This window comes from Myxocyprinus asiaticus, chromosome 24 (assembly GCF_019703515.2).
Source record: "Myxocyprinus asiaticus isolate MX2 ecotype Aquarium Trade chromosome 24, UBuf_Myxa_2, whole genome shotgun sequence".
Classification (NCBI taxonomy): Eukaryota; Metazoa; Chordata; class Actinopteri; order Cypriniformes; family Catostomidae; genus Myxocyprinus; species Myxocyprinus asiaticus.
The window spans coordinates 21,313,294-21,341,265 of record NC_059367.1 but is presented as its reverse complement, the minus strand read 5'-3'; the positions used below and the strand labels follow the sequence as shown (position 1 = coordinate 21,341,265).

Genomic DNA, 27,972 nt, shown 5'->3' with positions numbered 1-27,972 from the left:
GTACCCAGTCATTCAGCCACAAATCTCTGTTGTATTGGGTTTGAGAGAATTTTGCATGTTAGGGGATTTTGATACTTTAGCTTGAAGGAATAAACTCTGAATCTGGGACAACAACCATACACACAGGGCATCTTTTTGTTGCCTTGAGAATCAAGCACACATAAATAAACACAAACATACTAAAATCATTGAATCAATCAATCAAAACTTGGAAATGTTCAAAGATAAATGTAAGACAGAAGGCATTTTTCCACAGACAGTGTAGATCGGATCAACTGAGCACGGATCAGTCTAAAGAATTATAAATCCACAAAAATCATTCAGAATTTCCATTTATTTATTTTATATAACTTTGCATTCAAAGACAATTATCTGACCATATTCAATAAAATAAAGAGTCCTTTCAGTCACATATTAAATATATAACAACATTTAAGAATTCAAAAACCTTTTTTTTATATTAGATGTGCCATGTACTAGGACAGTGCAACAGTATGAGTCATTATAGATGCCATAATGGAACCAAGCAACCCAAATGGGCTGTACTTATACAAATTGAATCATGCATTATTGCCAAATGTAAAGGTAATCTCTTTGAGAATATTACAATACCCACTCCTCCAATCACAGTGGTCCTAGCACTTTCATGTTAGGAAGATTTTAAAAGAGTTACAGAAACAGTCAGGTCACTGATCATCACTAATGAATATATAGTGTGCTTTTTGCCAAATGTACATTTTTAAACCAAAGTACAGCATACCTGATATGTACAAGTAAAATGAGATCTGTCTTTTTCTCTATTTTTAATGATTGAGAATTAATATTTTTAATAAAATGCTTTACATGTAAAATAAACATCAAAAATTTATATAGATTCTCTCTACATATTCTCTCTTCAAAGCTTGTACACAATTGTAAATACTATTTACAACCTTGTGCTGGACATTTCAGTTCTGAGCAGTATTTTTTCAAACTGATCTTAATCAGACAGGCTATGAGAATTTATATATTTTAACTAGAGAAACAATATTTTTACATGTCCCTTCCATTAAAAATGTGCCACATTCAGTAACAGGAAAAATCTTAATTCACATTCACTGATAAAATGCTTCTGAGGATTAAAGGCAAATCTCCACAACAAACTCCCCTTTGTCTGAATCAGAACAGTTCTGAGGCGCATTAAATATTAAGCTGGTGTGAAAGACTGACCTTTTACAATTTAATTTTTTTTTAGAGCTACAAACCCTATGAGCACCCAGGCTGATCTCTGTCTAACCCTGAGGTCTACAATGAGGTCAAAAGCTACTGCATACATAGTATAATTTTAACAGTAACATGGTAAGTCATAGAGTATTCAAACGAACCAAAAATTGGTAAAAACAAAGAATGGGATATTACATTTCCAGAACCCAGAAGAAAGTATCAGCTGTAAAAAGATTTCATATTCTTCAAATTAACATCAAAAGGCAAGGCATTTCCCCTGTCTGCACTAAGGAATGGAACAGTCTAATGTGTTTGAAACAGTCAAGTCACAAATAGAAACTCATAAAAGTTTATAATAGAAAAAAAAAACTGAACCTTTTCAAATTCTCCTGTATGTGAATATCTCTAAATGTGGGAATCTGTATGATCTCCTGCATAGATGTGTGAGTTAGAGATCTAATTGAGTTAGAGAGTCTGTTAATGAATTTCTTTGAGTGCAGTGTTTAAGGGGAAGTGTGTAATTTCTGCAGCACTAGCGTCACCAAACGGATTTGCAAAAAAATTTTATAATAATAATAATAATAATAGTAACACTCCACCCATTTAACATTAATCAGACAAACAGATAGTTCAGCCCCAAAGACGTGGCATTGGTCAAGCAAATATTTGCTGTGTCAGGCTGGTCGAATGCTCAAACAAACAGCAATGTTTTGACAGCCCCACAGAGCCACAGTGTTAACACGTTACAGGAGAATCAACCGACAAATGGTTTACTTATAGTTTTAACTGCATATTAATCTGGGATGGTATAAAGTATTTTAACATCAAAAAAATTACAAACTCCAGCATTAAACTTTCCCTGCAGACATTTTGATCTCTTTAAACACCTCTGTGCATTATTATGTTTTCTTTCTATAGGTTTAGTTTGTTTCTCTGCCAAGGCATAGGCAATACATCTTTGAGTTGCCTTGGTAACTGAACTCAAAGCAGAATGCAATATTGCTGTTATCCAGCAGGGGCAGCACTGTATTTCTAATGAGCACTGGACAACACAAAGAGCAAATTGCAGCTGTGATCTATTACTGTGGCAACAAAAACGAGCTTAGAGCCTAGGGCAGCTGAGATAATTATATTCCTCACATCAATTACTATGGTATCACATGAACCAAACCCTGCAGTGCTGATGCCTTTGAAGAATGGGTCACGGTCTTACAACACAAATTCCCCCAGAACCGCTTCACTGGCAACTTTTAAGCTTAATGGGACCTTAAGGTCAAAGATCACTTACCAGTGACCACTTATGTCTCCTAGATAAATCATAATGAGTAGTTTTGTTGGCATGTAGTGCAGTTAGACATCTCTTTGGCTGTGTCTCGTTTGGAAGGATGTGTCCTCCGGAGGTCGCATTTGTCAGCCGCATACGTCATCGAGGCTGTCTCATTTCATAAAAGCAAGTAGACATTTCGAATGCAGCCTTCGAATGCGACCTTCTTTCATGGGAATTCGGAGGATGCATGAGGTGTATCCTTCGTGGGCACTCACAACCTACAATTCTTTGCTTCATGCATTATTCTAGTCTAATACTTTATTGTAATTATATATTATATAATTAAAATAAAGTATTAGACTAGAAGTACACCTGTAAAATCTATTTTGCTTTTCTCTTTACATCATTATAACTCTCCTAAAATGTACCTCATGCATTCCCTTCCAGAGGGACTTTGTTCCCTTCTCACTCAAAGCACTCGCGCTTGTTAAAGAGTGGCGTGCTGTCATAGCAACCATGTTCCGTTCCGTTTCTGTTCGTCCTACGAAGGCTGTCTCGTTTAAACGTGACTTGTTTAAAGGAGGACACTCAGTATATTGCAGCCTTCAAAGGACACGACCTCCGGAGGACATATCCTTCCAAACGAGACACAGCCTTTGTCAGTAGAGATGAAACATTAGAAACAGGGCAGGGCTTAGGCAAGGGCTGATGTGATGATTGACAGCTAAGGCTCATTAGTGGTGGAAAGTCTGTCCAGGATCCAAGTGCCTATCTCCTTTAAGACAGACTCAGTTGTGTCAGGTAATTCATGATGTAGGGCGTGGTAAGCTCCCTCATATACCTGTTTATCACACACATACATAAAAAGATCTGTGGGTTAGCATGCACACTGGGGAAGGCATATATAAGCATATCAGAAACATGGAGGGATTTTTTTTCATGAGTACAGAATGTGCTTCTGGACCAGGTTATACTCTGACATTCAAAAGCTCTACTGGCAAAAAAAACAGCTCATATTCACAAAGTCGAACACAAGTACATCTGCGTACATACATAACCTTTAATGTTGCATAAGGAGGATTTCTTAAAAAATGTAAGTATTTTTAGACCATGTTTATACGTGTGCATGATTGATTCACCTTCAGTTTTTTATCAGTGCTCTTGGCCTCATTATACATTAGATGAGAGCCTCTGATGTCACAAAGCTTGTCTTCGTCGCCATGGAGAATAAAGAAGGGCCAAGTGATGTTAGGTATTTCTCTCTCGATTCGAGCCACCGCATCCATCAGCTGCATTCCAAATGAGATGCGCAGCCCTCCGTGATAATTTAGCTCATCGGTTTCATATGCCTCCACCTACAGCACAGGAGGGGAGGATGCTCAAGATTATACTCAATAGACAAATGGCTTGCATGCATAGAGGAATCTCCAAATTATATCAGGCTGTATGTACTGTATAGACAGGTTCCTGTGTGTTGTCTATATCTAAAGAAATTTGAGAAAGCAGCTGTTTCTATGGTAGTAACTGAATTCCAGGGCCAAGCCCTGAAGAAAATTGCTTTCATATGTTATTCATAAGAAAGTTATTCCCAGTTATTGATTGACTGTTATCCTATATGTACAGGTAAGGGTATGGTTACTGTGTAAATACTGTTTAATCAGTCAACATTACAATTATATATGTTAGAAAGTCTACATAACCCTGTTTGAACACTAATACTCTCAGTGTGAAATATCCTTAACATGCACACAAACACACATGCCCTGATTCTGAAGACCTTTGACATACATTCCTGTACCTGTTTGGGATCCCGTGAGACCAATTTGGATTCGATAGAGCCGAGAGAGAGTTTGGGAGCCAAGCGGTTTAGAATTTTAGTCAAGAAAATCTGCAAAGAATCCACAAAACCCACAGACATTCTTGATTTGCTACGGAGAACGAAAAATCTGAAAACATGAGTGAAAATCCTGTGTAACATCACAAGAACATTGCTGAATTTTCACAAAATTAAATCATGAAACTGCAGACAAAAATGACAATGTTCACAACATAATACCAATAAGTCAAAGGTAAAAATGTGCATTTTAGCGCACAGTTCAGTGGAATTGAAGATTATCAGTGAGCAACGTCTTAAATTTCAGTCTGTTTCTCACAAGCTATAATATGGCTTCAGAAGACTTGAAATATATTGCAGTAGACTTATGGGCTACTTTTATGGTGCACTTTTGGTGTTTTTTTGTCCTTTTGGAGTATGGAGTGAGCTGCATTAACTAGAATGTTTTACTTTTGTGTTCCATGGAAGAAGAAAAAAACATCATATGGCTTTAGAACAACTAGAGAGTGAGTAAATAATGACAGAATTTTACTTTTCAGTTAACTATTCCTGTAATTTCTGAATTTATCAAAAACAATGTCCTCTATCATATGAACTTGGTTTAAAGAGCTACTGTAACTAAGTACTGCAAAATACAAAAGACTGACCACTGAACAACCCAATAGCAAACAGAGCTGACTGATTGACTGACAGTTTGCCAATATATACTTGCATGATCTTCAAGGAACAGTTTCCTAAAACCAAAACATATGATTAAAATATCTAATGGTGTCGATATTAAATGCTACTTTATATCTAGATTTTATAGAAAAAATTCAAAATATAAAAATATTCTATCGACCACTGATTTCATACACTTTATAAAAAGGCAAAGCATAGATTTTTGTTTTTAGCCCATATGCTTGAATTAAACCACAAAACAGAAAGGCAGAGATTGATTGAATATGAAAGCACTTATCCCTGCTGCACTGCACCATCATGACAGAGAGGCCTGCTGCTGTTATTTGACAGCTGATATTTGAAAACTATTGTTAATTGATTTTATTAAACATCCTGACTGCAGGGGGCAGCAGATCTATGAAGGTAAATTATTAGCAAAACTCGAGAGCTTGCATATTTGGATTTGAGAACTTGTACAAAATATATGTGTACTCGTAAGCTGAAATTTACACTCACCAATGTGAAAACTTGTAAAATACAAATTGGAAATTGAATGTTGCAATCTGCACTCACAGACAATAATTCAAAGCTTGTGTTCTGAATTCACAATTACAGAAATGTAGTCACAAATGTGTAAAATGACATTCAAATAAATATAACTACAGACACAAACTTGTATTACACAATAACTTTTGTAATTTAATTCATTTTCGCAGTACATCCACAAATCGACACTTACAACCAGGGGCGGACTGGCCATAGGGAGAACCCGGACTTTTCCTGGTGGGCCGACCACCGAAATGGGGCCGAACGTGCGGCGATAAGCTGAAACGGGCCGCCGCGTTATGCTGAACAGGCCGCAAAACTGTGGCACGACTGGCTGAAGAGGGCCGCAAACGGTGCCACGATATGCAGAAGGGGGCCGCGATATGCAGAAAAGGACAGCGACACCCCCCCCACCCCAAGCTCAACAACTTTTGGGCCAGTTTCTATGTAAATCCATTGCCAATTTCTCTTCCCAGTCTGCCCCTGCTTACAACCTCTCAAATCTGGCACTGCAATTTTAAATCACTTGAAATTTGCGACTACTTTTGCGAAAAACCTGTAGCTAAACTCACTTGTGCACTTGTAAATACTGATGCGGGGGAGCAAGACCAGTGTTTGGTGGGGGAGGGGGACGGAGCAAGGAAGTCGTTTTATTGATTAATGCCTAGACAATTAAATGGGATATTTTTGTACATGATGACGTCACGCCACAGCGCCAGCCCACGCCTTTTTTTAGGGCAAAGCAGAACTGATCATATGGAATAATGCTTATATTACAATTAATAGAAAATCTTTTTTTTTTTTTTTTTTTTTACAGAATTGGAAATAGGAGGAGATTTATTTTTTTAGTTGATCTTCTAGATCAATCAGGTCAGTTACTGTCCTATGAAAATATTATACAGAAAATATTAACAAAACTTATCGAAACATCAAAAGCCAACTAAGCTCTTAAAAGAGGTATTCCCTGTAATCTCAGAACCTCTTCTTAATATTATTAACTCCTTGCTATCCTTAGGACATGTCCCAGAAACTTTAAGTTTCAAATCCAGGGCCTGCTGAGTGACTCCAGCCAAATCTCTGAAGCAACCAAATTGGCTCGGTTGCTTGGGAGAGTAGAGTCACATGGGGTAACCTCCTCGTGGTCGCTATATAATGTGATTCTCGCTCTCGGTGGGGCGCATGGTGAGTTGTGAGTGGATGCCAAGGAGAATAGCGTGAACACATGCCTCCACACGCGTTATGTCTCCGCGGTAACGTGCTCAACAAGCCATGTGATAAGGTGCACGGATTGACTGTCTCAGATGCGGAGGCAACTGAGATTCATCCTTTGCCACCCGGATAGAGATGAGTCACTACACCACCATAAAGACTTAAGAGCGCATTGGGAATTGGGAATTCCAAATTGGGGAGAAAAGGGGAGGAAAAAAAAGAATAGGCTAGAGAATTATGTTGGCATTTGTGGACTTGCATTAGCATGGTTTAGGTCCTATTTAGCAGACCGCTACCACTTTGTCTGTGTAAATGAGGAATTGTCAAATCAAACAAAAGTTAAGTATGGAGTGCCACAGGGATCAGTTTTAGGGCCTCTGCTTTTCTCCTTATATATGCTTCCCCTGGGAGATATTATCAGGAATCATGGAATAAGTTTCCACTGTTATGCTGACGATACCAAACTTTATATTTCTTCGAAATCCGAAGAAATTTCACAATTCTCCAAATTAGAGTGCTTTCCTTCTACTCATTTCAGACAAAACAGATGCACTAATTGTTGGATCTCTAAAAATAAGCCGTTAAAATATAATTTGACTCTCGATGAATGTACTGTTACATCGTCTTCAACAGCGAAGAACTTTTAGGTGTTATATTTGATACCAATATGTAATTTGAAAATCTAATTTCCAATGTTTGTAGAACAGCATTCTTCCACCTAAGAAATATTGCCAAGTTACAATACATGCTCTCTGTTGCTGATGCCAAAAAACTAATTCATGCATTCATAACCTCAAGACTAGATTATTTTAATGCATTACTGGGAGGGTGTCCAGCAAGTTCAATAAATAAACTTCAATTGGTTCAAAATGCAGCAGCCAGAGTGCTGACTAGAACCAAGAAATATGATCATATTAGGCCCATTATATCGTCGTTACATTGGCTACCTGTTAAATTTCGTATTCATTAAACAATTCTGTTAACTAAATACAAAACTTTGAATGGTCTAGCTCCACAGTACTTAAGTGAACTTCTACCACACTATATTCCATAACGTTCATTACAATCACAAAACTCTGGCCTGTTAATAGTTCCTAGAATATCAAAATCCACAAAAGGAGGTAGATCCTTTTCCTATTTGGCTCCTAAACTACGGAATAGTCTCCCTAACACTGTTTGGGATGCAGACACACTCACTGAGTTTAAGTCCAGACTAAAGACTCATCTATTTAGCCAGGCATACACCTAATTTATTCTTCACCACACAATTAGGCTGCTTTAGTTAGGTCTGCCGGAACCTGAAACATTGATCGTGATCTATAACTCTTTAAAAAATTAAATGGCATCTACGCTAATATTATTCTATTTGTTTCCATGTCTCAACCTCGGGACTCCTATCCCGAGGTCACCAGAACCGGCCGGATCCAGCTCCATTCCTGCTTGGTATCGGACTCCACTGCTACGTGTCTCTGAGTGATGACGATAAAATGCAGCCGGTGCCAGCCAGACATCACTTCAGTCTATTACGATGGACTTCAGAGGATGAACTGATGCTAACTCCAACCATAAGACATGGGATACTTCATATGCCACTGCCTGAACCTTGGACTTAGGATAGACCTCAGCAAAATTACCAGCCAGTTAAACTGTGAAGCACCTCACTGATCTTTGCCTGCATCGCCTTGGTCTAATGATGGTCTACACTCTTAAAATGGAATACATAGACTATCAATAAACTGCTAACAAAAGACTTCATCAGCCAACTAACAAAGGACAATGCATCTATATGAACTTCTGCAGTTAATCCAGGATGAACTTCAAATACATTAGTCATTAATCTTACAGTTCTTACAAAATCTTTGTTTAAACACTGGCCCTTAACACTTACTTAGTTTAATAATTTTAAACCATGACTTGCACTGCACATAAATAAGTAATATTGGCATTATATTCATGCTGTTAGCCAGAGGGGAACTGGCCCCCACAGTGAGCCTGGTTTCTCCCAAGGTTATTTTTTTCCATTAACCAACATCTTATGGAGTTTTGTGTTCCTTGCCATAGTCGCCTTTGGCTTGCTCACTGGGTTTCTGAATACAATTATTATTTAATTACTTATTTTTATACACACTTCATAATTGTATTTAATCAAATTACACAATGATGACTAAGACTTTAGATATTACGGTTTCATAATGCATGATTTTCTGTAAAGCTGCTTTGAAACGATGTGTGTTGTACAAATAAAAATGACTTGACATTAGAGTGATGTCTAAATAACCAACATAATAACTTATTCTTTTAGCTGAAATAAGTTTGCTAATGATGATCAATATTTAAGGGAAAATGTACATTCAGCCGGTCATTATCTTAAAATAAACCACGACAGGGTGATCAGGGCCCCAACGCGAAGCAGTCTTTTATGATCACACTGAATGGGGCTTATTTTGCGACAAGGTATTGATAAGTGTGGGAGTTTTAAATAAAAAAAAAACTATTTAATTAAATATAAAAAAGACGTACCCTTGGATAGTTAGATCCCTTCATCACAATGACCAGTTCTGCTTTTCCCTTAACAAAAAGGCGTGGGCTGGCACTGTGCTTGACGTCATTGCGTACAAAAATGTCCCATTTAATTGGCTAGGCATTAACCAGTAAAACGAATTCATTGCCCACTCCCCCGCCAAACACTGGTCTTGCTCTCTCGCATCAGTATTTACAAGTGAGTTTTGCTGCAGGTTTTTCACAAAAGTAGTTGCAAATGTCAAGGCGTTAAAATTTAAAGTTGCAGTACCAGATTTGAGAGGTTGTAAGTGCCGATATGTGGTTGTACTGCGAAAATGAATTAAATGACAAAAGTTAATGTGTAATACATGTTTGTGTCTGTAGTTGTATTTATATGAATGTAATTTTACTCATTTGTGACTTGTCTGCAATTGTGAATTCAGAACACAAGCTTTGAATTATTGTCAGTGAGTGCTGATTGCAACATTCAACTTCAAATTTGTATTTTACAAGTTTTCACATTGGTGAGTGTAAATTTCAGCTTACGAGTACAAGCCTCTCTGTCATGATGGTGCAGTGCAGCAGGGATAAGTGCCTTCTTTTTCAATCAATCTCTGCCTTTCAGTTTAGTGGTTTAATTCAAGCATATGGGAATGTTGCAGATTGCAACACATTTTTATTTTACAAGTTTTCACATTGGTGAAGTGAGTGTAAATTTTAACTTACGAGTACAAATATTTATTGTACAAGTTCTCAAATCCAAATATGCAAGCTCTCGAGCTTGCTGCTGATTTACCTTCATACAGATCTAGCTTATTTTGATAAAAAAAAAATTCTCCCAATTTGGAATGCCCAATTCCCAATGTGCTTTTAAGTCCTCGTGGTCGCGTAGTGATTCACCTCAGTCCGGGTGGCAGAGGACGAATCCCAGTTGCCATCGTGTCTGAGACTGTCAACCCATGCATCTTATCACGTGGCTTGTTGAGCACATTGCCACGGAGACATAGTGCATGTGGAGGCTTCATGCCATCCACCGCGGCAACCATGCTCAACTCACCATGTGCCCCTCCGAGAACGAACCACATTATAGCGACCACGAGGAGGTTACCCCATGTGATTCTACCCTCTCTAGCAACCGGGCCAATTTGGTTGCTTAGGAGACCTGGCTGGAGTCACTCAGCACGCCCTGGGATTTGAACTAGCGAACTCCAGGGGTGATAGCCAGCGTCTTTACCACTGAGCTACCCAGGCCCCCACTGAGAGGGATACTGAATGCAAACCATGGTTCCCATGAGGAAAATGGCTTAGTAAACATACTAAATAATGTCTTAATGAAAATAAAAAAAAACGCAGAAAGTTAGGGTTATGTTTAAGAGTAGAGGTAGGGTTAGGTGATCTAATTAGCTCAGTGTAAAAACAATACTCAGTGCAAAGCCCCCACCATGATAAGTGATAAAATTTTTACCTTGAAGGGTGTAGCAGATTCAGGATTCATTTGAACCAAAGGAGCTATGAGAACCACACCTGCAAAATCCTGTGGTCTCTCGCATGCAGTAAGAATGGAAATCGCTCCTCCCTGTAGTGACACAAACATACACACTTTTAAAAGCAGCTAAATATAAATACTACTTCAGTAACAGAGCACTGCACTGAGTACTGCATCCCATTTACAGTAAATAAACCCAACTGTTTCACACTATTTAAAAAAAAAAAAGAAGTCCCATTTCTGGTCATGTCCATTAGCTCACGGCTGAGTCTGGTCCACGCCATGTCACAGTCACGGCTGAGTCTGCTCCACGCCATGTCACAGTCACGGCTGAGTCTGCACCACGTTATGTCACAGTTATGGCTGAGGCTGCTCCACTCCATGTCACAGTCACGGCTGAGTCTGCTCCACGTCATGTCACAGTTATGGCTGAGGCTGCTCCACTCCATGTCATAGTCACACCTGAGTCTGCTCCACGCCATGTCACAACCAAGCCTTCTGCAACTCCTTGCTCCAAACCTCCCGCAGCCCCTGTCTCGAAGCCTTCCACGGCCCCTATCTCCAAGTTGAATGATCTGCCACTGATGTCAGTGCGTAGAGCCATGAAGACCCTACCTCATACATTTTCAGCGCCCACGCCTGCCACGGCCAACGAGCCAACGCCCACGCCTGCCACGGCCAACGAGCTGGAAGCCTCATCTGTTCCAGAGCCTGCATTGCCAGCCTTGTCCGTCCCAGTGCCAGCACTGCCTGCCTTGTCCGACCCAGAGCCAGTGTTGCCAACTGCAGCCACCCGGAGGAGGAGAAGAAAGGCTTCTTTTCCCAAGTCTCTTCCCATGTACATGACCACGGAGGTCGTTTCCAAGTCTCTGCCCATGTTCACGACCTCGGAGGATGTTCCTGAGTCTCTGCCCATGCCCACGACGACAGAGGTCGTTCCCGAGTCTCTGCCCCTGTCACGTATTCCCTGTGTTTCCATTGACTTTTATGTTGAAATTCTTGTTTAGTTCCCCTGTTCCTGTTTCCTGTTAGTTTTGTAGTCCTTTGTAGTTTCTTTTCATGATTGGTTTTCCCTGATTGTTTCCCCAGGTGTTCCTCATTCCCTTGTTTTCCCTTGTATTTAAGCCCTTGTTTTCCCCTGGTTTCTTTGTCAGTCTTCACATGCAATACGCTGTGCTCTGTGCTTTGTTCCCTGTGTTTTGTTTCGTTATGTTCTGAGTTACCTGGTTTACCTTTGTTTTATTAAAAAGCTGCATTTAGATCCTCATTCCTCGCCTGCTTTGTTACACCAATAAAGGGCAGTTTACACATACACACAAACACACACACACAGAGAAAGAAAGAGAGAGAGAGACGTATTCAGTCTAGAGATACAAACACACACTCAGCCAAGAAACACAAAATTGAATACACACAAACACTCAAAGGGTCATTAAGGGAAATAGTTGTTTTGCTTTGCTTTGATTATTTAAGGTAATTGCTTTTTAATTAGACTTTCTGCATCACTTGAAGTAATTGGGAGTAAAGTTTCAAACACTCCCTACACACACATACTCAGACAGTTTGCAGTTGTACACGCCCCTCCGTTATACGCTATTATATGACACTGATCGTTTTTTATCTGTGTATGTGCGATAGGAGAGTCAATGTTTATTCAGCCAGTAGCTTCAGTTCCTTAGGGTCTGAGGAAGGTGAAACATACAAGGACACACACACACTCACAACACAACACTGCAGTTAAAGCTAAAGTGTGTAATTTCTGCACCACTATCATCACCAAACAGAATGGCAAAAAAACACTACCCCCATCTTCCATTGGTAGAAAAACCAGATAGTCCCGCCTCAAACTCACACTACTGGTTGAGCCCACATTGCTTGGACAAGTCAGGATGCTCGGACTAACCGAAAAACATTTTGATAGCACCACAGAGCCACACTGTTTACACTTTTTGTGAAAATCAGCCTCCACATTTCTTACTTATAGTTGTCTCTGCAAATGAAACTGGTTTTAACATCAGAAAAAAAAAAAAAAAAAAAAAAATCACACACTTCAGCTTTAACAAAATACACCTAATTGTAAAATAATTACTGGGAGTGTTCAAAGCAAATGACCTAAACACACTTTAGTATGTCATTTAATTTTCCACGCACAATTTCTCTCACATTCTTTGAGTTCTATAGGGAATAAAGTGTGCATTGTGTAAAATCTTAGAGTGAGGCTCTGTTCTGAAGGAACAGGAGAGAGATGCATGGTGAGTATGAATAGTAGTTAAAATTCACTGCTGGGAACTTGGACTTTACTGGAATACATACATGGCATATTTTTCCATATCCTAAGACATTTTCAGTGACATACAGTATATATTTATATCCATATGTACATTCCTCAAATACTGTATGGCTTATGAAAGATCTTTCAGTTATTCAAGTATGCAGCTGGTCTGTTTCATTGATATGAGCTGTTAAGTTCAAACAAAAGTAAAGAGCTTCCAGCTGGATTTTTTGTTAATATTCAACCATGCATAGATTGAGTTTTAACACATACTGAACATGGGAAATGTACCAAAACAATAGCAAGTCTTCCTGTGGTCTCCACCCCATGAGTCACTGACAGATTAAAATAGCAAAGTTTACTAACTTCATCAACAATTTAGGTTGGCTTTGAATAGTTATTAAACAGTGTGGGTTAAGTGTTAGTATAGAAGTTTCCAACAAATTGTCTTATGCTGTAAATAGTTTCATATTGCACTGCCTCTCAGGAAAAATGACAGCATTTATGTAGGAAACATGCAAATATACATGTATGACATTTACACACTTTTCACAAATGCAGTGAATCTTTATTTCATAAACATCAAAGTTTGTGAAGCAGAGGATGTCCATCCTACTAAATTCACAGATTTCACAGAATGTTCTTGTTTGAATTTCCCATGTTTTATTTCAGTGATTAAAAAAATTGAAGAAAGAAAGAATTAATTGAAAACATGTAGCACTGACATGTATATATATGGACAGAGAGAGAGAGAGAGAGGGAGGGAGAGAGATGGGTTGGGGTGAAATAGAAATACGATAAGGCCTAAATCACATATTTTATTTATTATGGAAACCTAAACAAAATGTAGACGAATAAAATGCAAATCTATATGGGCCTAAAAAGACAGTAAAGGTAGACAAGTCTATGTCTACTTGTGCACTGTAATCAATAATAAAAGAGAGAGAGAGAACCACAATCAAGGCAGACCTCAACATACCAATAAGCTGACAATATGATGGTCAAAATGTCATCGAGACTTGAGCTGTATTACCATGAAATAGAAATCAACATGTGAAATGAAATGATATTTTGATAACATACCTAACTCTTCAAAACTGTCCTTCCCCAAGTGCAGTCTTCTCTTTTTTTCTCACCCTAACTTATATTCACTCTCATTATAGTTTCTTATTGTTATTTCTATAATTATTTCAGTAATTTATGTACTTATTTTAATAACTTTTATTTTTCTTAGAGCTATTATTTATTACTGCAACAGCTTTTACAATACAAATATTGCTTTTCTTGTCAAGCTAATATACAGCTTTGAAATTTTTGAAAGAGAAAGCAAATGAGAAGAATGTGTAATCTTCTGTCAACTGTTTGCTTGTGGAAAAACACTGGGGCATATTTTAAAATGTGTCTTACCATCGAGTGGCCAATGATGTAGACTGGCAGATTGGGATACTGCGCCTTCATGATGTCAATGTGCTGAAGGCAGTCTCTGATATAAATCTGGAAGTTTTTGATATTCATTCTCTCACCTTCACTCTGACCATGACCAACTAAGAATGATGGAGAGAGAGAGAGACAAAATGATCAAATCAAAATGTATGTCCTTACTTCATGTGTGTTTTTTTATATCTGCTCTCCTTTTATACAGAGGAAAAGCGGATAAAAGAGTACTGTCACTCACAACACCATGCCAACAGCTCACAAAGAAGAGCTCAGGAAATTTGGGGATGCAACTGACAAGAAATTCAATCAAGTAATTAACATGAAATGAATGAAGGAACTAAAAAACAAACAAAGGAATAGAATAGAATAAAATAGAATAGACCTTAGGGTAGACTCCGTAATTAATTTGATGTGAATTTAAATGAGGCTGTGAGGGATATACTGTAAGTAACGTCAGTTCAATGCGTTGTACTATTGTATACCTTGGTTACAAATAGATGAACATTTATGAAAATCATTAAGCCAACAAAACATTGAAATAACATCTTTCCAGAGAACAAAAAAACATGGGTTGTAAAAATTAGATGTGACCTCAAGACAACGTTTTGATCAAACTGATCTCATTTTCATTTATATCAAATTAAAAATTCCATCTACCCTGACTTAGTTAATAGAATCAAATCGAAAGTAGTAAAATAGAATATAGCAAAGAACTGAGAATAGGCTAACTGAAAAACACAAACACACACACAGACATTCCAACAAGCATGTGGTATACACAGTATTTACAGAAAGAGGAAGAGAGAAACAGAAAGTTATTAAAGTGATAGTTCACCCAAAAATGAAAATTCACCCATCATTTACTCACCCTCATGCCATCCCAGATGTGTATGACTTTCTTTGTTCAGCAGAACACGAACAAAGCTTTTTAGAAGAATCTCAGCTCTGTTTGTCCTTTCAATGCAAGTGAATGGCGGCTGAACAAAGAAAGTCATACACATCAGGGATGGCATGAGGGTGAGTAAATGATGAGATAATTTTCATTTTTGGGTGAACTATTCCTTTAATAAAAGAAAGAGAGCGAGAAAGAGAGAGAGAGAGAGAGAGAGAGAGAGAGAGAGAGAAAGAGAGAGACTTGTGAAGCATAATTGCTTCTGTCTGATGTATTTCAACAGAACCAGTTACTTACACTGAAACACCAGATAGTCAAATCACACTCTCACACAAGACCAACTGCTCATCACAAGGTGGATTGCTGTCTCTCTATATGAATCATTAGTTACCATGGCACTACCACAAAATGTCTTTAACATTCTGTACACACAGCACCTGCTATTTTCCATATACAGTTGTTACATTTCTGTTATTTTTTTCCCTTCTTCTTCAAACTCCATCTCCCACACTAAGCACAGAATGTCATGCCCACAACATCTGTTATAAATGACAAGAAAACCGGAGAGGTGAAATATCAGGAATCAAAAGTGGGCGTAAATAAATGTTTCACCCCACACCTAGCCTCGTATGGAGCATACCCTCCTACACCACCCAAAACACTGCTGCACTGTTGCTACCCAACAAATCGGTGATCAGTTAATATGTGTTGTGGATTTGAGCCATTAGGACTCTGCCACTCACCGTGATCGTGGGCGAACACCAGCATGCCATGTTGCATCAGACTGTGAGCAATGTCAGCGTATCCCCCACAATGCTCTGCTGCTCCATGGACAACAATCACCAGTGCCCTGATGAGAAAAACATCCACATTAATGACTTAAACACACAGACAAATCCTACTAACACACTCATTAGTGACAAACACACAAATATCAAGAGTAAAAATGAAGCACATAGAGATGAAGGGAAAAGAGAGACAAAGAATCCAGATTCATTAGGTCCAAACTTGTACCAATTTGTTATGACCACCATGCAGCCCCTGATCAGTGACAAAAAGTCTTTGTAAATGTACAGTATAATGACACCATTTTAGAGGACTGAGAGTGAGTGTAAGTGAGTGTAGGATCCTTTAAAGGGACAGTTCACACAAAAATGAAAAATCATCATTTACTCACCCTTGTGCTGTTCAAAACCTATATGAGTTTCTTTTTTCCATGAAGCAAAAGGAGGTTTTATGCAAAATGACAGCCTGAGTCACCATTCACTTTCATTGTGCAATTAAAGTGAATTGTGACTGAGACTAACATATTGCCTTCTTTTGTGTTCCATGGAAGGTTTGGAAAAATGTTATGGTGAGTAAATTATGACAAAATGTAATTTTTTTTATACCTTAATCAGAGGTGGAAAGTAACGAATTACAACTACTCTCGTTACAGTACTTGAGTACATTTTTCACATTTTTCTACTTTTTTAAGTATAAATAAATACTAGTACTTTTACTTGTGTTGATTAAAGTGAAGTATTCAACTTCACTACAGTTATATTTCACAACAATTACAAAGTACAAAAAATACATAATATTTCTGAATTATTGGGAAGTTTTTTGGGAAGAAGAAATCGGCAAGTTATAAGCACTAAATCTGATTATAAACTAAAGCGCACTGTGCGGGGCACGACTGAAGCCCGCAGGGTATAGCATCATGAACACAGCAGCTTGCATAAACTGCCACCAGTGTCCTCTCTTCTCTACACTGTAAAAAAAATTCTGTTGTTTTTACAAATAAAAACTGGCAGCTGTGATTGCGAGAATAATTATGTAAAAAATACAGTAAAAATGTAAACAACTTTACAGAAGAACCTGTAAATTTTACAGTTTACAACTGTTGCTTTTACGGTGCAGTACTGTCATTTATATTATTAAATGATAAACTTAATATATTAACCTTCTGAAACTGTATAAATCTGCTTTTCACTTTATAAAGTATTGTTATTCACCGTAGTAATTACAGCAGGGCACATGATGACATGAAGTTCATCAGTAGAGGCCCTTCCTGGAGCACTGACCAATAAACATGTAGAGACTGAGCTCAGTGTCACTCACACAAACACTAAACACCATCTCACACATGTGAAATTAAAATTATGTAATAAACATTAACTAAACTACATTAAATATAACACAGAACACCCCAAAGTACATAACTGATAATAAAAATAAGAAGAAACATAACTATTCCCATCAAATATAATGAAATATAATGGGTCACGTAGGGAATCCTGGGAATGCCTGATTACTGTTTTTTTTTTTTTTTTTACCGTAATAAAAAAAAAAAACTTTAAAAAGTACATGTACTCTCTTGTTAAACATAATATACATTTTAACCATTAATTATATGGGAAAATCATAATTTTTACAACAGTTTACCATAAAACTACATGTACTGTCTTTTTAAATATACTGAAAAAAAATTACGCACATTTTACAGTAACTAATCGTTAACCAGTTTAGGTTTTTTTACTTTTGCATTTTTACAGTATTTTACCCTTCAAATTACGGTCATATTTTACAGTGAGCTTCTCCAAGACATTCTGCCCTGTCACTATACAAGAACTGTAATACTGTGATTTTCTGCATATTTCATTTTATTCTGAAAGGAGCCGTTCATTCAGGTATGAGGGAACCGTCTGAACTAACCCGATCTCGTGAAAATTTGTACATAATTTACGAGTTGGCTATTTCGTATGGTCTCACACGATGTTGTTCGCATAAACTCGTACAACTTCATCACGTGCAAATTCCCGGATGTCTGATGCGGAAGCGCGAGTTTCACGCATGAGGCATTAAGGACATACTTATATTATGCCTTTACCCAAACCCCTTATCTAAACTTAACCAATCAGTAGAGTGTGTAAACATGATAGGAAGCTGATGTGTGTGACAGAAGCAAGCAATTGTCGCGTATTAGATGTCCAGCGACGTCATTGGCTGTAGTGAAAGTCGTAGGAATTCAAACGAGTGCAGTCGCACGATATCATACGAATTAGCCAAATTTAGAAAAGTCGTACGAGTCCTGGTGATTCTGCCATGAGAGTGTGTTGGTCTGAACACATTTAACCACTTTTCAAACTTCACTTGTTTTTAAGGTAGGCAATGTTTTAACTGTATCAAACATTAACACAATGTAATTTGACATACATATGGGGATATCTTGTTAACTTGCTACTAAATGTCTAAAACAAACGTAATACCTTAGAAAGATAAAATGCCAATAGTGATAGAAATTAACGGGGACTCGGGGCAAAAATACCACCAAAATTGACAAAAATATCTCCGAAATTCAAAATATGGGGCCAAAAAATACCCACGCAATGAGTTCCCGTGTTTTATTACTAATATCTGATTTAGTTACAATTACATACATTGCGATCTTCTTCGAGTAACACTCTCGCTCACGGTGCTGTACTATACTTCCCTGCCCTGTCTCACCCACTTGAGGCCAAAAGTGCACAAGGGATGGATGTTATATAAAGAAGGTACAAGAAATCACAAAACATAATGTAACCAAGTGCTACAATTTACTTAATAATAATATCTCAATATGTTAAATAACCATAATGTTAATTAAGACTTTATTATTACAGCTGTAATACAATAATACATAAACAGAACAACCACTTTTAGTGTTTGAATCAATCATATCTCTCACTAAACACTGTGTGAAATTTTTATTTTTGCCTTTTATTCAGTTGGCATGTAGGAGTTGATAACAGTTTGCTTAATAATCTCATTCCATATCTGGATAATTACTGCAATACACTGTAATAAATGTTTGCAATTTTAAAGGTAAAAGACTGTAAAAATGCTACAGTAAAAAACGTTAATTGGTTAACAGGTAGCTACCTTAAAATATATGGTAAAATATTTTAATATATTTAAAAAACAATACATTTAGTTTTACGGTAATTTAAAATATATATATATATATGTAAAAAGTATGATTTTCTGTATAATTAACAGTAAAAAATTATATTATGTTTAACAAGAGATTACAAGTTCATTTTACGGTATATTATTAAAATTACGGTAAAAAACAATAATCGGGCGTTCCCAGAATTCCCTGCATGACCCAGTTCATTTAATTATATTTGATGGGAATAGTTATGTTTCTTCTTATTTTTGATATCACTTATCTACTTTGGGGTGTTCTGTGTTATATTTAATGTAGTTTAGTTAATGTTTATTACATAATTTTAATTTCACATGTGTGACCCTGATGGTGTTTAGTGTTTGTGTGAGTGACACTGAGCTCAGTCTCTACATGTTTATTGGTCAGTGCTCCAGGAAGGGCCTCTACTGATGAACTTCATGTCATCATGTGCCCTGCTGTAATTACTACAGTGATTAACAATACATTATAAAGTGAAAAGCAGATTTTTACAGTTTCAGAAGGTTAATATATCAAGTTTATTATTTAATAATATGGAAAGGATACATTTCCTCCTCTATGAAATTGCATTATATTAGTTTTGTGAGAATAAACCTGAAATAGGAATGTGTTTCAGTCACAATGCACATTATGTAGTTTAGAGACAGTTTTGAGACATTTAGAATGTTACAAATGGCTATTTCTTTTTAAATAAATGTTGTATTCTTAAAATTCTCTGTTTGTCCAAGAAACCTCTCGGAGCAATGCAGGTCTTTGGCATTTAGAAGCTGCTAGTTTAGGACCTGTGAGGAGTCTGTTTCTCAAACTAGAGACTGTGATTTACTTGTCTTTTTGTTGTGCATCTGGCTGTCTACTTCCTTCTCTATCCTGGTTAGAGATTCTTTTTCAAAACGGTAATGCATGGAATAGTCTTCATCTCTCTAAAACAATAGACTTTAGGAGAAAATAGAATTTCAGGAGAAATGTGTTTCTTTTTGCCTATTTTTAAAACCAAAATTTGACTTGCAAATGTAAAGCAACTTGTAAGAACTCAATACCTCAGCAAATGTGGAAAAAACCCACTGTATTGTGATTTCCGCATGGTAGCGCAACCATTTTCAATTGTTCTAATAATAAGAACATTTTCTTGAGTACCAAATTAGCACTTTAAAATGATTTTGTAAAGAATAGGTGACGCAGTATATGTTTGCCTTCACGGGTAAAGAAAAAATTGAATAAATACCACATAAAAAATTATTTCAAATTGTAATAATAATTTGCAATTAAAGATTTTGCCAGCATTTTTGATCAATTTAATGCATCCTTGGTGAAAGGAAGCATAAGTTTCTTTCAAGAACAAAAATGTCTTTGTGTTCTAAAAATGGAAGCATATACACTGATCAGCCACAACATTAAAACCACCTGCCTAATATTGTGTAGGTCCCCCTTGTGCCGCCAAAACAGCGCCAACCTGCATCTCAGAATAGCATTCTGAGATGATATTCTTCTCACCACAATTGTACAGAGCGGTTAACTGAGTTACCGTAGACTTTGTCAATTCGAACCAGTCTGGCCATGTTGACCTCTCTTATCAACAAGGCGTTTCTGCAGAACTCTTACTTGAGTCATAATATTTCTCAGTACTTACTTGTACTCAATTGAATTATTTCTTCAGTAGCAGTACTTTTACTTTAGTAAACAAAAAATCAGTACTCTTTCCACCTCTGACCTTAATTATACCTTAGTTCAACTTCCAAAGTCTAATATACTTTATTACTTTATTACATTTGCAGTGTCGATCCCTTTCTCTCTAATGCGCATAAACATACTTACAAAAGTCTTAAAAGAAACTCAAAGAGCTGTTAGTGGTAACATGTGTGTGTGTGTGTGTGTGTGTGTGTGTGTTTGTGTGTGTATTGTTATGATTACCCTCAGATCAAGAAGCTTTAGTCATTGAACCCTGGGAATGGAAAGTGCAAAGCAAAGCAGAGAGACTAATTTGTGTGTGTTTGCTAGTGTGTGTTTGTGTGTGCATCTCTGGAATTCCAAAATTAATCAAATAGAATTAAAATGCAGAGTAAAAAGCTAAGTATCAGACAGAGCAGATATAAATAGAGAATGAAATGCAGTGTGTGTGCGTTGTGTGTTTGGTGACACGCTGTACAACTGAAAGCTGTATAAATATCCATGTACAGTAGAGGAATTTTCCTACAGATACAATCAGAAACAAGAGAATGAAACATACCAACCAGCATGACCCAAACCGACAGACTGTGCACATGTTTTTTTGGGTTCAATGCCCAAATTATCTATTGAGCGATCTGTCAATCATTACAGGCAGACATACAATGGGCTACTATGATCTTTTCAACTTTCACCCAATTCCTGCCACTCTGGTCACATGTGACAGCATCAGCACTGGACATGTATGTGTCAGAGACAGTGTGAAATGATGTCTGTACTGTGAGCAGAGTGGATCTGCTAAATGATCCAAGCACTGGACTGGTGAATTCACAGTAAAAAAATAAATAAAAATAGGCCTTTTGTTTTTCCTGTAAGTTCAACTTCCAACAGACAACTTTTTATGTTTATGTTTACTTTCAAAGGTTGGTTTGGTGATCACCTGATTTATGGTCAGTTTACTACCTTTATAGCAGCGTTTCCAACCTTTTTTGCCATAAGTACCCCTACAGCACCAGGCTGAAGTACCCCTTTTATTGACATAAAACCAAAGATGTGTACGGCAGTTCGGCCAGTCAATGGATATTAACGAGAGAGAACATGCACGGTTTCTTTATCGAATCCCTGCTATGTTTGATTAGAATACATTTTTCTTTTATGTTGTTTTTGATCAAAAACTGTAAAGAACGGGTTTTAAAAGAGACATTATTCAATGACAAATGGATTGCGTGGATCTCATCTTTGGACAGAGGTTAGATAGAACGAGTCAAACCAAACTTTTCTCTCAACACGCAGTGAAAACACTTCGGTGCCAAACTTTGCATAGAGTAAAAGATCTATATCAGGATTGTTTAAATAAAGATTGTGATTAACTGGAAAATCTATATATTTTTACCCATCCCTAATTTTATTATTTTTATTTTAACATTACAAAATAAAAAAATTTCACATACGCCCTGGAACCTGCTTACGTACCCCCTGGGGTGTGCATACCCCTGGTTGGGAATCACTGCACTATAGTAATCTAGAATGCGCATAAATATCCTTCAAGAGCAGTGTCTACACTAAACCATTACCTTGTCTCAAGTTCAAGTAGGAGTTACAATTGGGTTATTGGTCCACATTCTGATAAAGTTACATAAAAATGAGGGATACACCAATATTTAAAATTTGCCCGATATCGATAAGCTTATAATTATTTTTTAATTATGGCAGATAAACGACAAATGGTGATCATATAGATCTGTACTATTTTGTCTAAAAAATATTAAAACACACTTACAACTAAAAGCTCTATATAGTACTAGATTACGGCAAATAAAGTAATCTTGAGGCAACAGTTAAATATCCAAAATAGGGCAATAAATATTCAACATAAACCGATATTTATATATATATTTTTTAAACTGCAGATAGCAATAAACCAATAATTATTATGCTAGCCGATGAACAATTAATGTCGATATTAATAGATCTGTATTATTTTATCCTAAAAATATTAAAACACACTAACAACTAAAAGCTCTAGATAGTGCTAGATTACAGTAAATAAAGTAATCTTGAAAACAGGGTGATAAAGAAACCAACATCAAATTATACTGATACATTTTTATATTTTTACATTTGTAATATCAGCCAATAACCGTTAAAACCCCTCGCTAGTTCGCTAGTTTGAATCCCAGGGCGTGCTGAGTGACTCCAGCCATGCTTCCTAAGCAACCAAATTGGCCCGGTTGCTAAGGAGGGTAGAGTCACATGGGGTAACCTCCTCGTGGTTGCTATAATGTGGTTTGTTCTCAGTGGGGCATGTGGTAAATTGAGCGTGGATGCTGCGGTGGATGGCGTGAAGCCTCAACGTGCACAATGTCTCCGTGGCAACACGCTCAACAAGCCACGTGATAAGATGCACGGGTTGACGGTCTCAGACGCAGAGGCAACTGGGATTCGTCCTCCGCCACCCGGATTGAGGTGAGTCACTACGCAACCACGAGGTCTTAAAAGCACATTGGGAATTGGGCATTCCAAATTAGGGAGAAAAGGGGAAAAATCCCCCCCCCCCCCCCCAAAAAAAAAGCTCACACACTGTAAACCCTAAAGTTGTCATTACTGTAAAAATCAAGCTGTCTAAAGCATTACTTGAAATGTCAAGTTTTGGACTCATAACTCAAATATTTAAGTTCATTGAACTTATTTTTCTTAAAAATCAATAGACTTAAGATTTGAAGTGTTAATAACTCAAACTACTGAGCACAAAATTGAGGCTACGGGGAATACCCACAATCCCTTGCTGCTTGAATTATGTTTCCTTGGTCAGAGGGAACAGATTGGGGAATTTAAATAATTGTTATTAAGAATTCATAGATGTTTTAGCTCTTTTGTTGTATTATTTATGCTTTGTTGCAAATAGTTGTTTGGTGTAATGTCAGCATTAGGGTGATCTGTCTCAGTTCTCTTTGTGCATGTGCAGCTGAAGTGCATATATGCATTTCTGTAAAGAATTATTTAATAACTGACCTAGAATCAGTTATCATCTTTATTTGAGCTGTGCTGTTGTTTGATCTAAAATTGAATCAGTTCCATTAAAATGTACAACACTAGAAACAACAATATTTAAATTCAAATCTGAGTTAAGTCTACTTGCATGTTGTTAACTTAAATAGTTAAGTTCACTCTACTTGAAAACCAAGTTAATTGAACTTAAATACTCAAGTTTTGGGAGACCCCATTACTCAATGGAATTGAGGGGACGAGTTTCCTCAATCAAATGAGTGCAATTAACTTATTAGGGTTTTCAGCGCATTATATATTGCATCCCCAATAAAAATAGTCAAACAAATTGTGGACACTGTTCTTTCATCACACTGAAAGGGGTTATTATACCAAGCAATGTCCATGTACTTCATACCAAAGCTGAAATGTTTTGATGGACTGCTTCTACAAAATGTGCAAACAACCAGTTAACAGAACCTCAGAATGATCGATCGATCAAACGCAGGCTAAATATTTCACCATAAACAGAATGACAGAGTGCAGCATTAGAGAGGATCCTGGTAGCTTTCCTTCAGATGTTTGATATAAACATCTCCACTGTGTACGCCTCTGTTCATGTCTGATCACTGCATTAGTTTTCACATTAGTTGCTCTAAATCTTTCCGATTCATTCACATGGGAGATGTTCCATATAACTGATGCCAGAACAGAAATATCTGGGGTTTTATTGCCTTTAACTGAGGACTGCAGTGTTTGTGGTTTACCAGTTCGTTCTCTATCTCTATCACTATAACTTTTACTATACGTACTACTGCATATATATGCACATGAACACATGCATACACACATACACATACTCATACACTAACACTCACAAATACACACAGACACTTGTTGACAAGCATTAGAGATCAAATTAGTCTGAGAGAGGGGAAGAGGTGGTAACTATGGTAACGGCATGTTCCCCTGGGCTGCACTACATCCACTTAAGGGTGAATAGCTGTAGTCCTGTAGACCTGTAAAAGCTGTAATCATAAACACACACACACACACACAAATTTAGATGCACACTGTATGTCACAAAGTGAGTGAGATAGTTGTGCATGATTAAATTTGCAGAAGCATCTGACAACTCCACATGCTCAAAAAATGACCTATTTTTATAATTGCGCAGAAGAACCATAGCTGTTACATAAACCCGTGAAACTATCCTACCATACAAAGCCAAAACACAGTAACAATGGCATTAAAAATTATACTGAGAACAATGGCTTTAAAGTTTTTTGCTTGTCCAACCACATGTGGATTATAAAAGAATCTCCAGTCTGAGCAAATAGTTCAGACAAACCGTCTTGAGATCAGTATTCTGTGTCTCTATATAAATGGTCAAAAAGGGGCCATGAGCAGGGGCTTCCAACTCGAATCCTGCATAAGGAACCAACACATTCCCTTTGGGTGCATTTACCACAGAAACACTGTCTGGGCCCCTTTCTTATTCACTATAAGCTGCTGAGAAGCTTAACTCAGGACTGTGTTGTGAATTAACAATAAAGTGTTTTTAGTGTAGGCAGGTACTGCCTAATATAATCAGTCATGCTTAAAATATGTCATATTTTACAGGAAACTTCTCCTCTGTGTTTCCTCACTCAGATAATCATCCTCAGATCATGTGAGTGGGCCGACCATTTGTATTTTGACAAAGGAGAAACTCTGCTGAAACCCGCAGATCAACCCACTGTCAATGTTTACTGCAATATGAACCTGCACCGTTAAAGCTTATTGCTTGTTTACTAGTACATTCTTGCCTTATTTTAAAGTCAGGCGCTGGTTTGAAAACGCAGGCTCTTGAAAGTAGGTTATAACTAAGCCCGAGCGACTGTTAAGCGTTAACAGAGGTTTCCTAAGAGGCCGTTCACACCGAACACGTTTGTTGCGTCCGTCCACGCTGTTTTTCAACGGTTTTCCTATGTAAACATGCGCTACACGGACGACTTTGCCCGTTGCGCCGCGTCTAGATGCTTTTTCCAGAGTCTCGCGCAGGAACGCCGCGTTTTTTTTTTAGAAGAGGTGTCAGATTAAACGCATCACGGGACACCTGCTTTCTGTTGTACCCGTTGCGTTGCGTCTAGTTTTTCAGCTCAAGGACATGTTCGGTGTGAACGACCCCTTAGGAAACCTCTGGTAACGCTTAACAACCTCTCGCATAGCTTTCTACCGAAGGCTGCAACGGAAGAAGAGTTCGCTCTGTCCCAGGAGGCCTAACCTAATCTGTGTGAGTGGGTGTAATGATGAATTTTCTCCTGTCTCGCACTTACTTCGGCGGACTGTCGGGCTCCCAGCAACGGCAGAACAAGTGCAGTCCGTCGGCGTTGACGATGTGCGGCAGGTCGGTGTAGGGGACACCTTGCGGTGACCGACGAGTCCCCTCGTGTTCCGGCATGTCCCCAGCGTGATCTGAATCTGAAATAAACAAATGGAGCGCTGTCAGAAGCTCGCGGCTGTACCAGTAAGAAAAGGCGGCGACTAACAGGCAGGTGGCTAACACATGCATTGCGGGAATTTCATTCATCCGGTGCAGTGCACCGTACAGCGACCGGCTGAATGTTTTCAATGACAGCCGTTGACGTCAGGGGGGCCGGAGGGAACGGTGACTGTCCTCCTGACCCTTCCGCAACACATAAACACACTCACGCACGCCCGCTTTGAAATGGACCGACGGTTAATAGAAAGTCTATTGTCATCACATTGAGCGGATTCCCATAGACAGATTTAAAATAGCACTGCGGGACTGTTTGTGACTGACAGCCTGCCAAGAGACAAGGAGTGAGAGGCTGCTAATTAATTTTAGACCATCAACTGTATTTGGGTCGATAACCAACTCGAGAATTGAGGCCAAGACTTAAATATTTATATACTATAACACTGCTTTTAAATGAATATTTCAGGTTTAATACAAGTTAAGCTCAGTCGACAGCATTTGTGGCATAATATTGATTACCACAAACATTTATTTTGTCTTGTCCCTCCGCTTCTTTTAAAAAAAGCAAACATTTGGCAGCAGTGAGGCGCTTACAATGGAAGTCAATGGGGCCAAACTGTAAACACTGAAATACTCAGTTTCAAAAGTATAGCCTCACAATGTAAACAATATGCATGTTAACATGATTTTAGAGTGATAAAATTACTTACTAACCTTTTAAAGTATATTACATTTTAACAACCTTGTTGCCATGATGACGTACTGCTATGACTGTATAACAGACGATGTAAACAACTTTACAGCTGAAATAATACATGAGTTTTAACAGAGGAATTAATGTAAGTGCTTTTATAAAATTATAAGCTTCACATTTCTGCCTTTAAACCCTCGAAAAATTGGCCCCATTCACTTCTATTGTAAGTGCTTCACTGTAACCCAGATTTTTGCTTTTTTAAAGCAAAGGAGTGGCAGGTCAAAATGAATTTTTGTGGTAATCAGCATTATACCACAAATGTTGTCGATTGAGCTTCACTTGTATTGAACCCAGAATATTCCTTTAAGAGGTCTTGACCATTCTCCACGCAAAAGAAACACTGACAGGACACAGGTGTTTGCATGCTTTAGCTCTAAAAGTCTCATTTTTTATACTATAATTATGTTTTTATATTACAAATTGAAACGGTAGACCTTTTAACTTTCTAAACATGAAATCTGTTACTGTAGTTATCCGTACTACTATTACTACAGTAAACACACATTTGCCTTAGGAGTTGTGAATTCCCGTAAGTCCGCGTCTCTGGCACAGATGCCTGTATGAAATTGCGCTGTTAAAGGCGACCTGCCAATATTTAATATAGGAACATATTTATAGCCTAAACACTAGTTTTCAAACAAAAAACAAATCCCATCAGACTCTTACCACCGACAAAATGCTGGATCACACACAGATTAAGTCAACTTTTTGAGTCCGTGGTCCGGAGCCGGTGTTGTTGACAGTTGCGTTCAGGCTCCTGCTGTTTCCCCGCACTGAGCACTGCCCTGATCCGCTCACCAACAGATGCTGAGCGGCCGCCTGTTGGGTGGAG

The 27,972-nt window shown here is 37.8% G+C and overlaps 1 protein-coding gene across 2 annotated transcripts; it reads right to left on the bottom strand.

The window, feature by feature from the left end:
- Window positions 1-316: 316 nt before the first annotated feature.
- On the bottom strand, window positions 317-27,972 carry mgll (monoglyceride lipase). 2 transcript variants are annotated; one of them, XM_051653268.1, is made up of 8 exons: window positions 27,807-27,972; window positions 26,223-26,367; window positions 16,052-16,158; window positions 14,387-14,523; window positions 10,687-10,797; window positions 4,269-4,358; window positions 3,610-3,825; window positions 317-3,311 (listed from the first exon to the last, which is right to left on the bottom strand). In XM_051653268.1, the coding sequence occupies exons 2-8, from the start codon at window positions 26,345-26,347 to the stop codon at window positions 3,195-3,197; spliced, it is 903 nt and encodes a 300-aa protein (XP_051509228.1). In that variant the 5' UTR covers window positions 26,348-26,367; window positions 27,807-27,972; the 3' UTR covers window positions 317-3,194. The 2 variants fall into 2 exon arrangements, with proteins under 2 accessions (XP_051509228.1, XP_051509227.1); XM_051653267.1 differs by lacking the exon at window positions 27,807-27,972 and having other exon boundaries at window positions 26,223-26,473.

What these genes read in the sequence shown, in the direction of transcription:
- mgll (XM_051653267.1), bottom strand. Translation starts at nt 26,458, where the DNA reads ATGCATGTGTTAGCCACCTGCCTGTTAGTCGCCGCCTTTTCTTACTGG. An exon ending in GAGCCCGACAGTCCGCCGAA is followed by an intron (nt 16,159 to 26,222) that starts GTAAGTGCGAGA and finishes TTTTCTCATCAG; the next exon opens with GGCACTGGTGATTGTTGTCC. An exon ending in TCTCACGGGATCCCAAACAG is followed by an intron (nt 3,826 to 4,268) that starts GTACAGGAATGT and finishes CCTGTGCTGTAG; the next exon opens with GTGGAGGCATATGAAACCGA.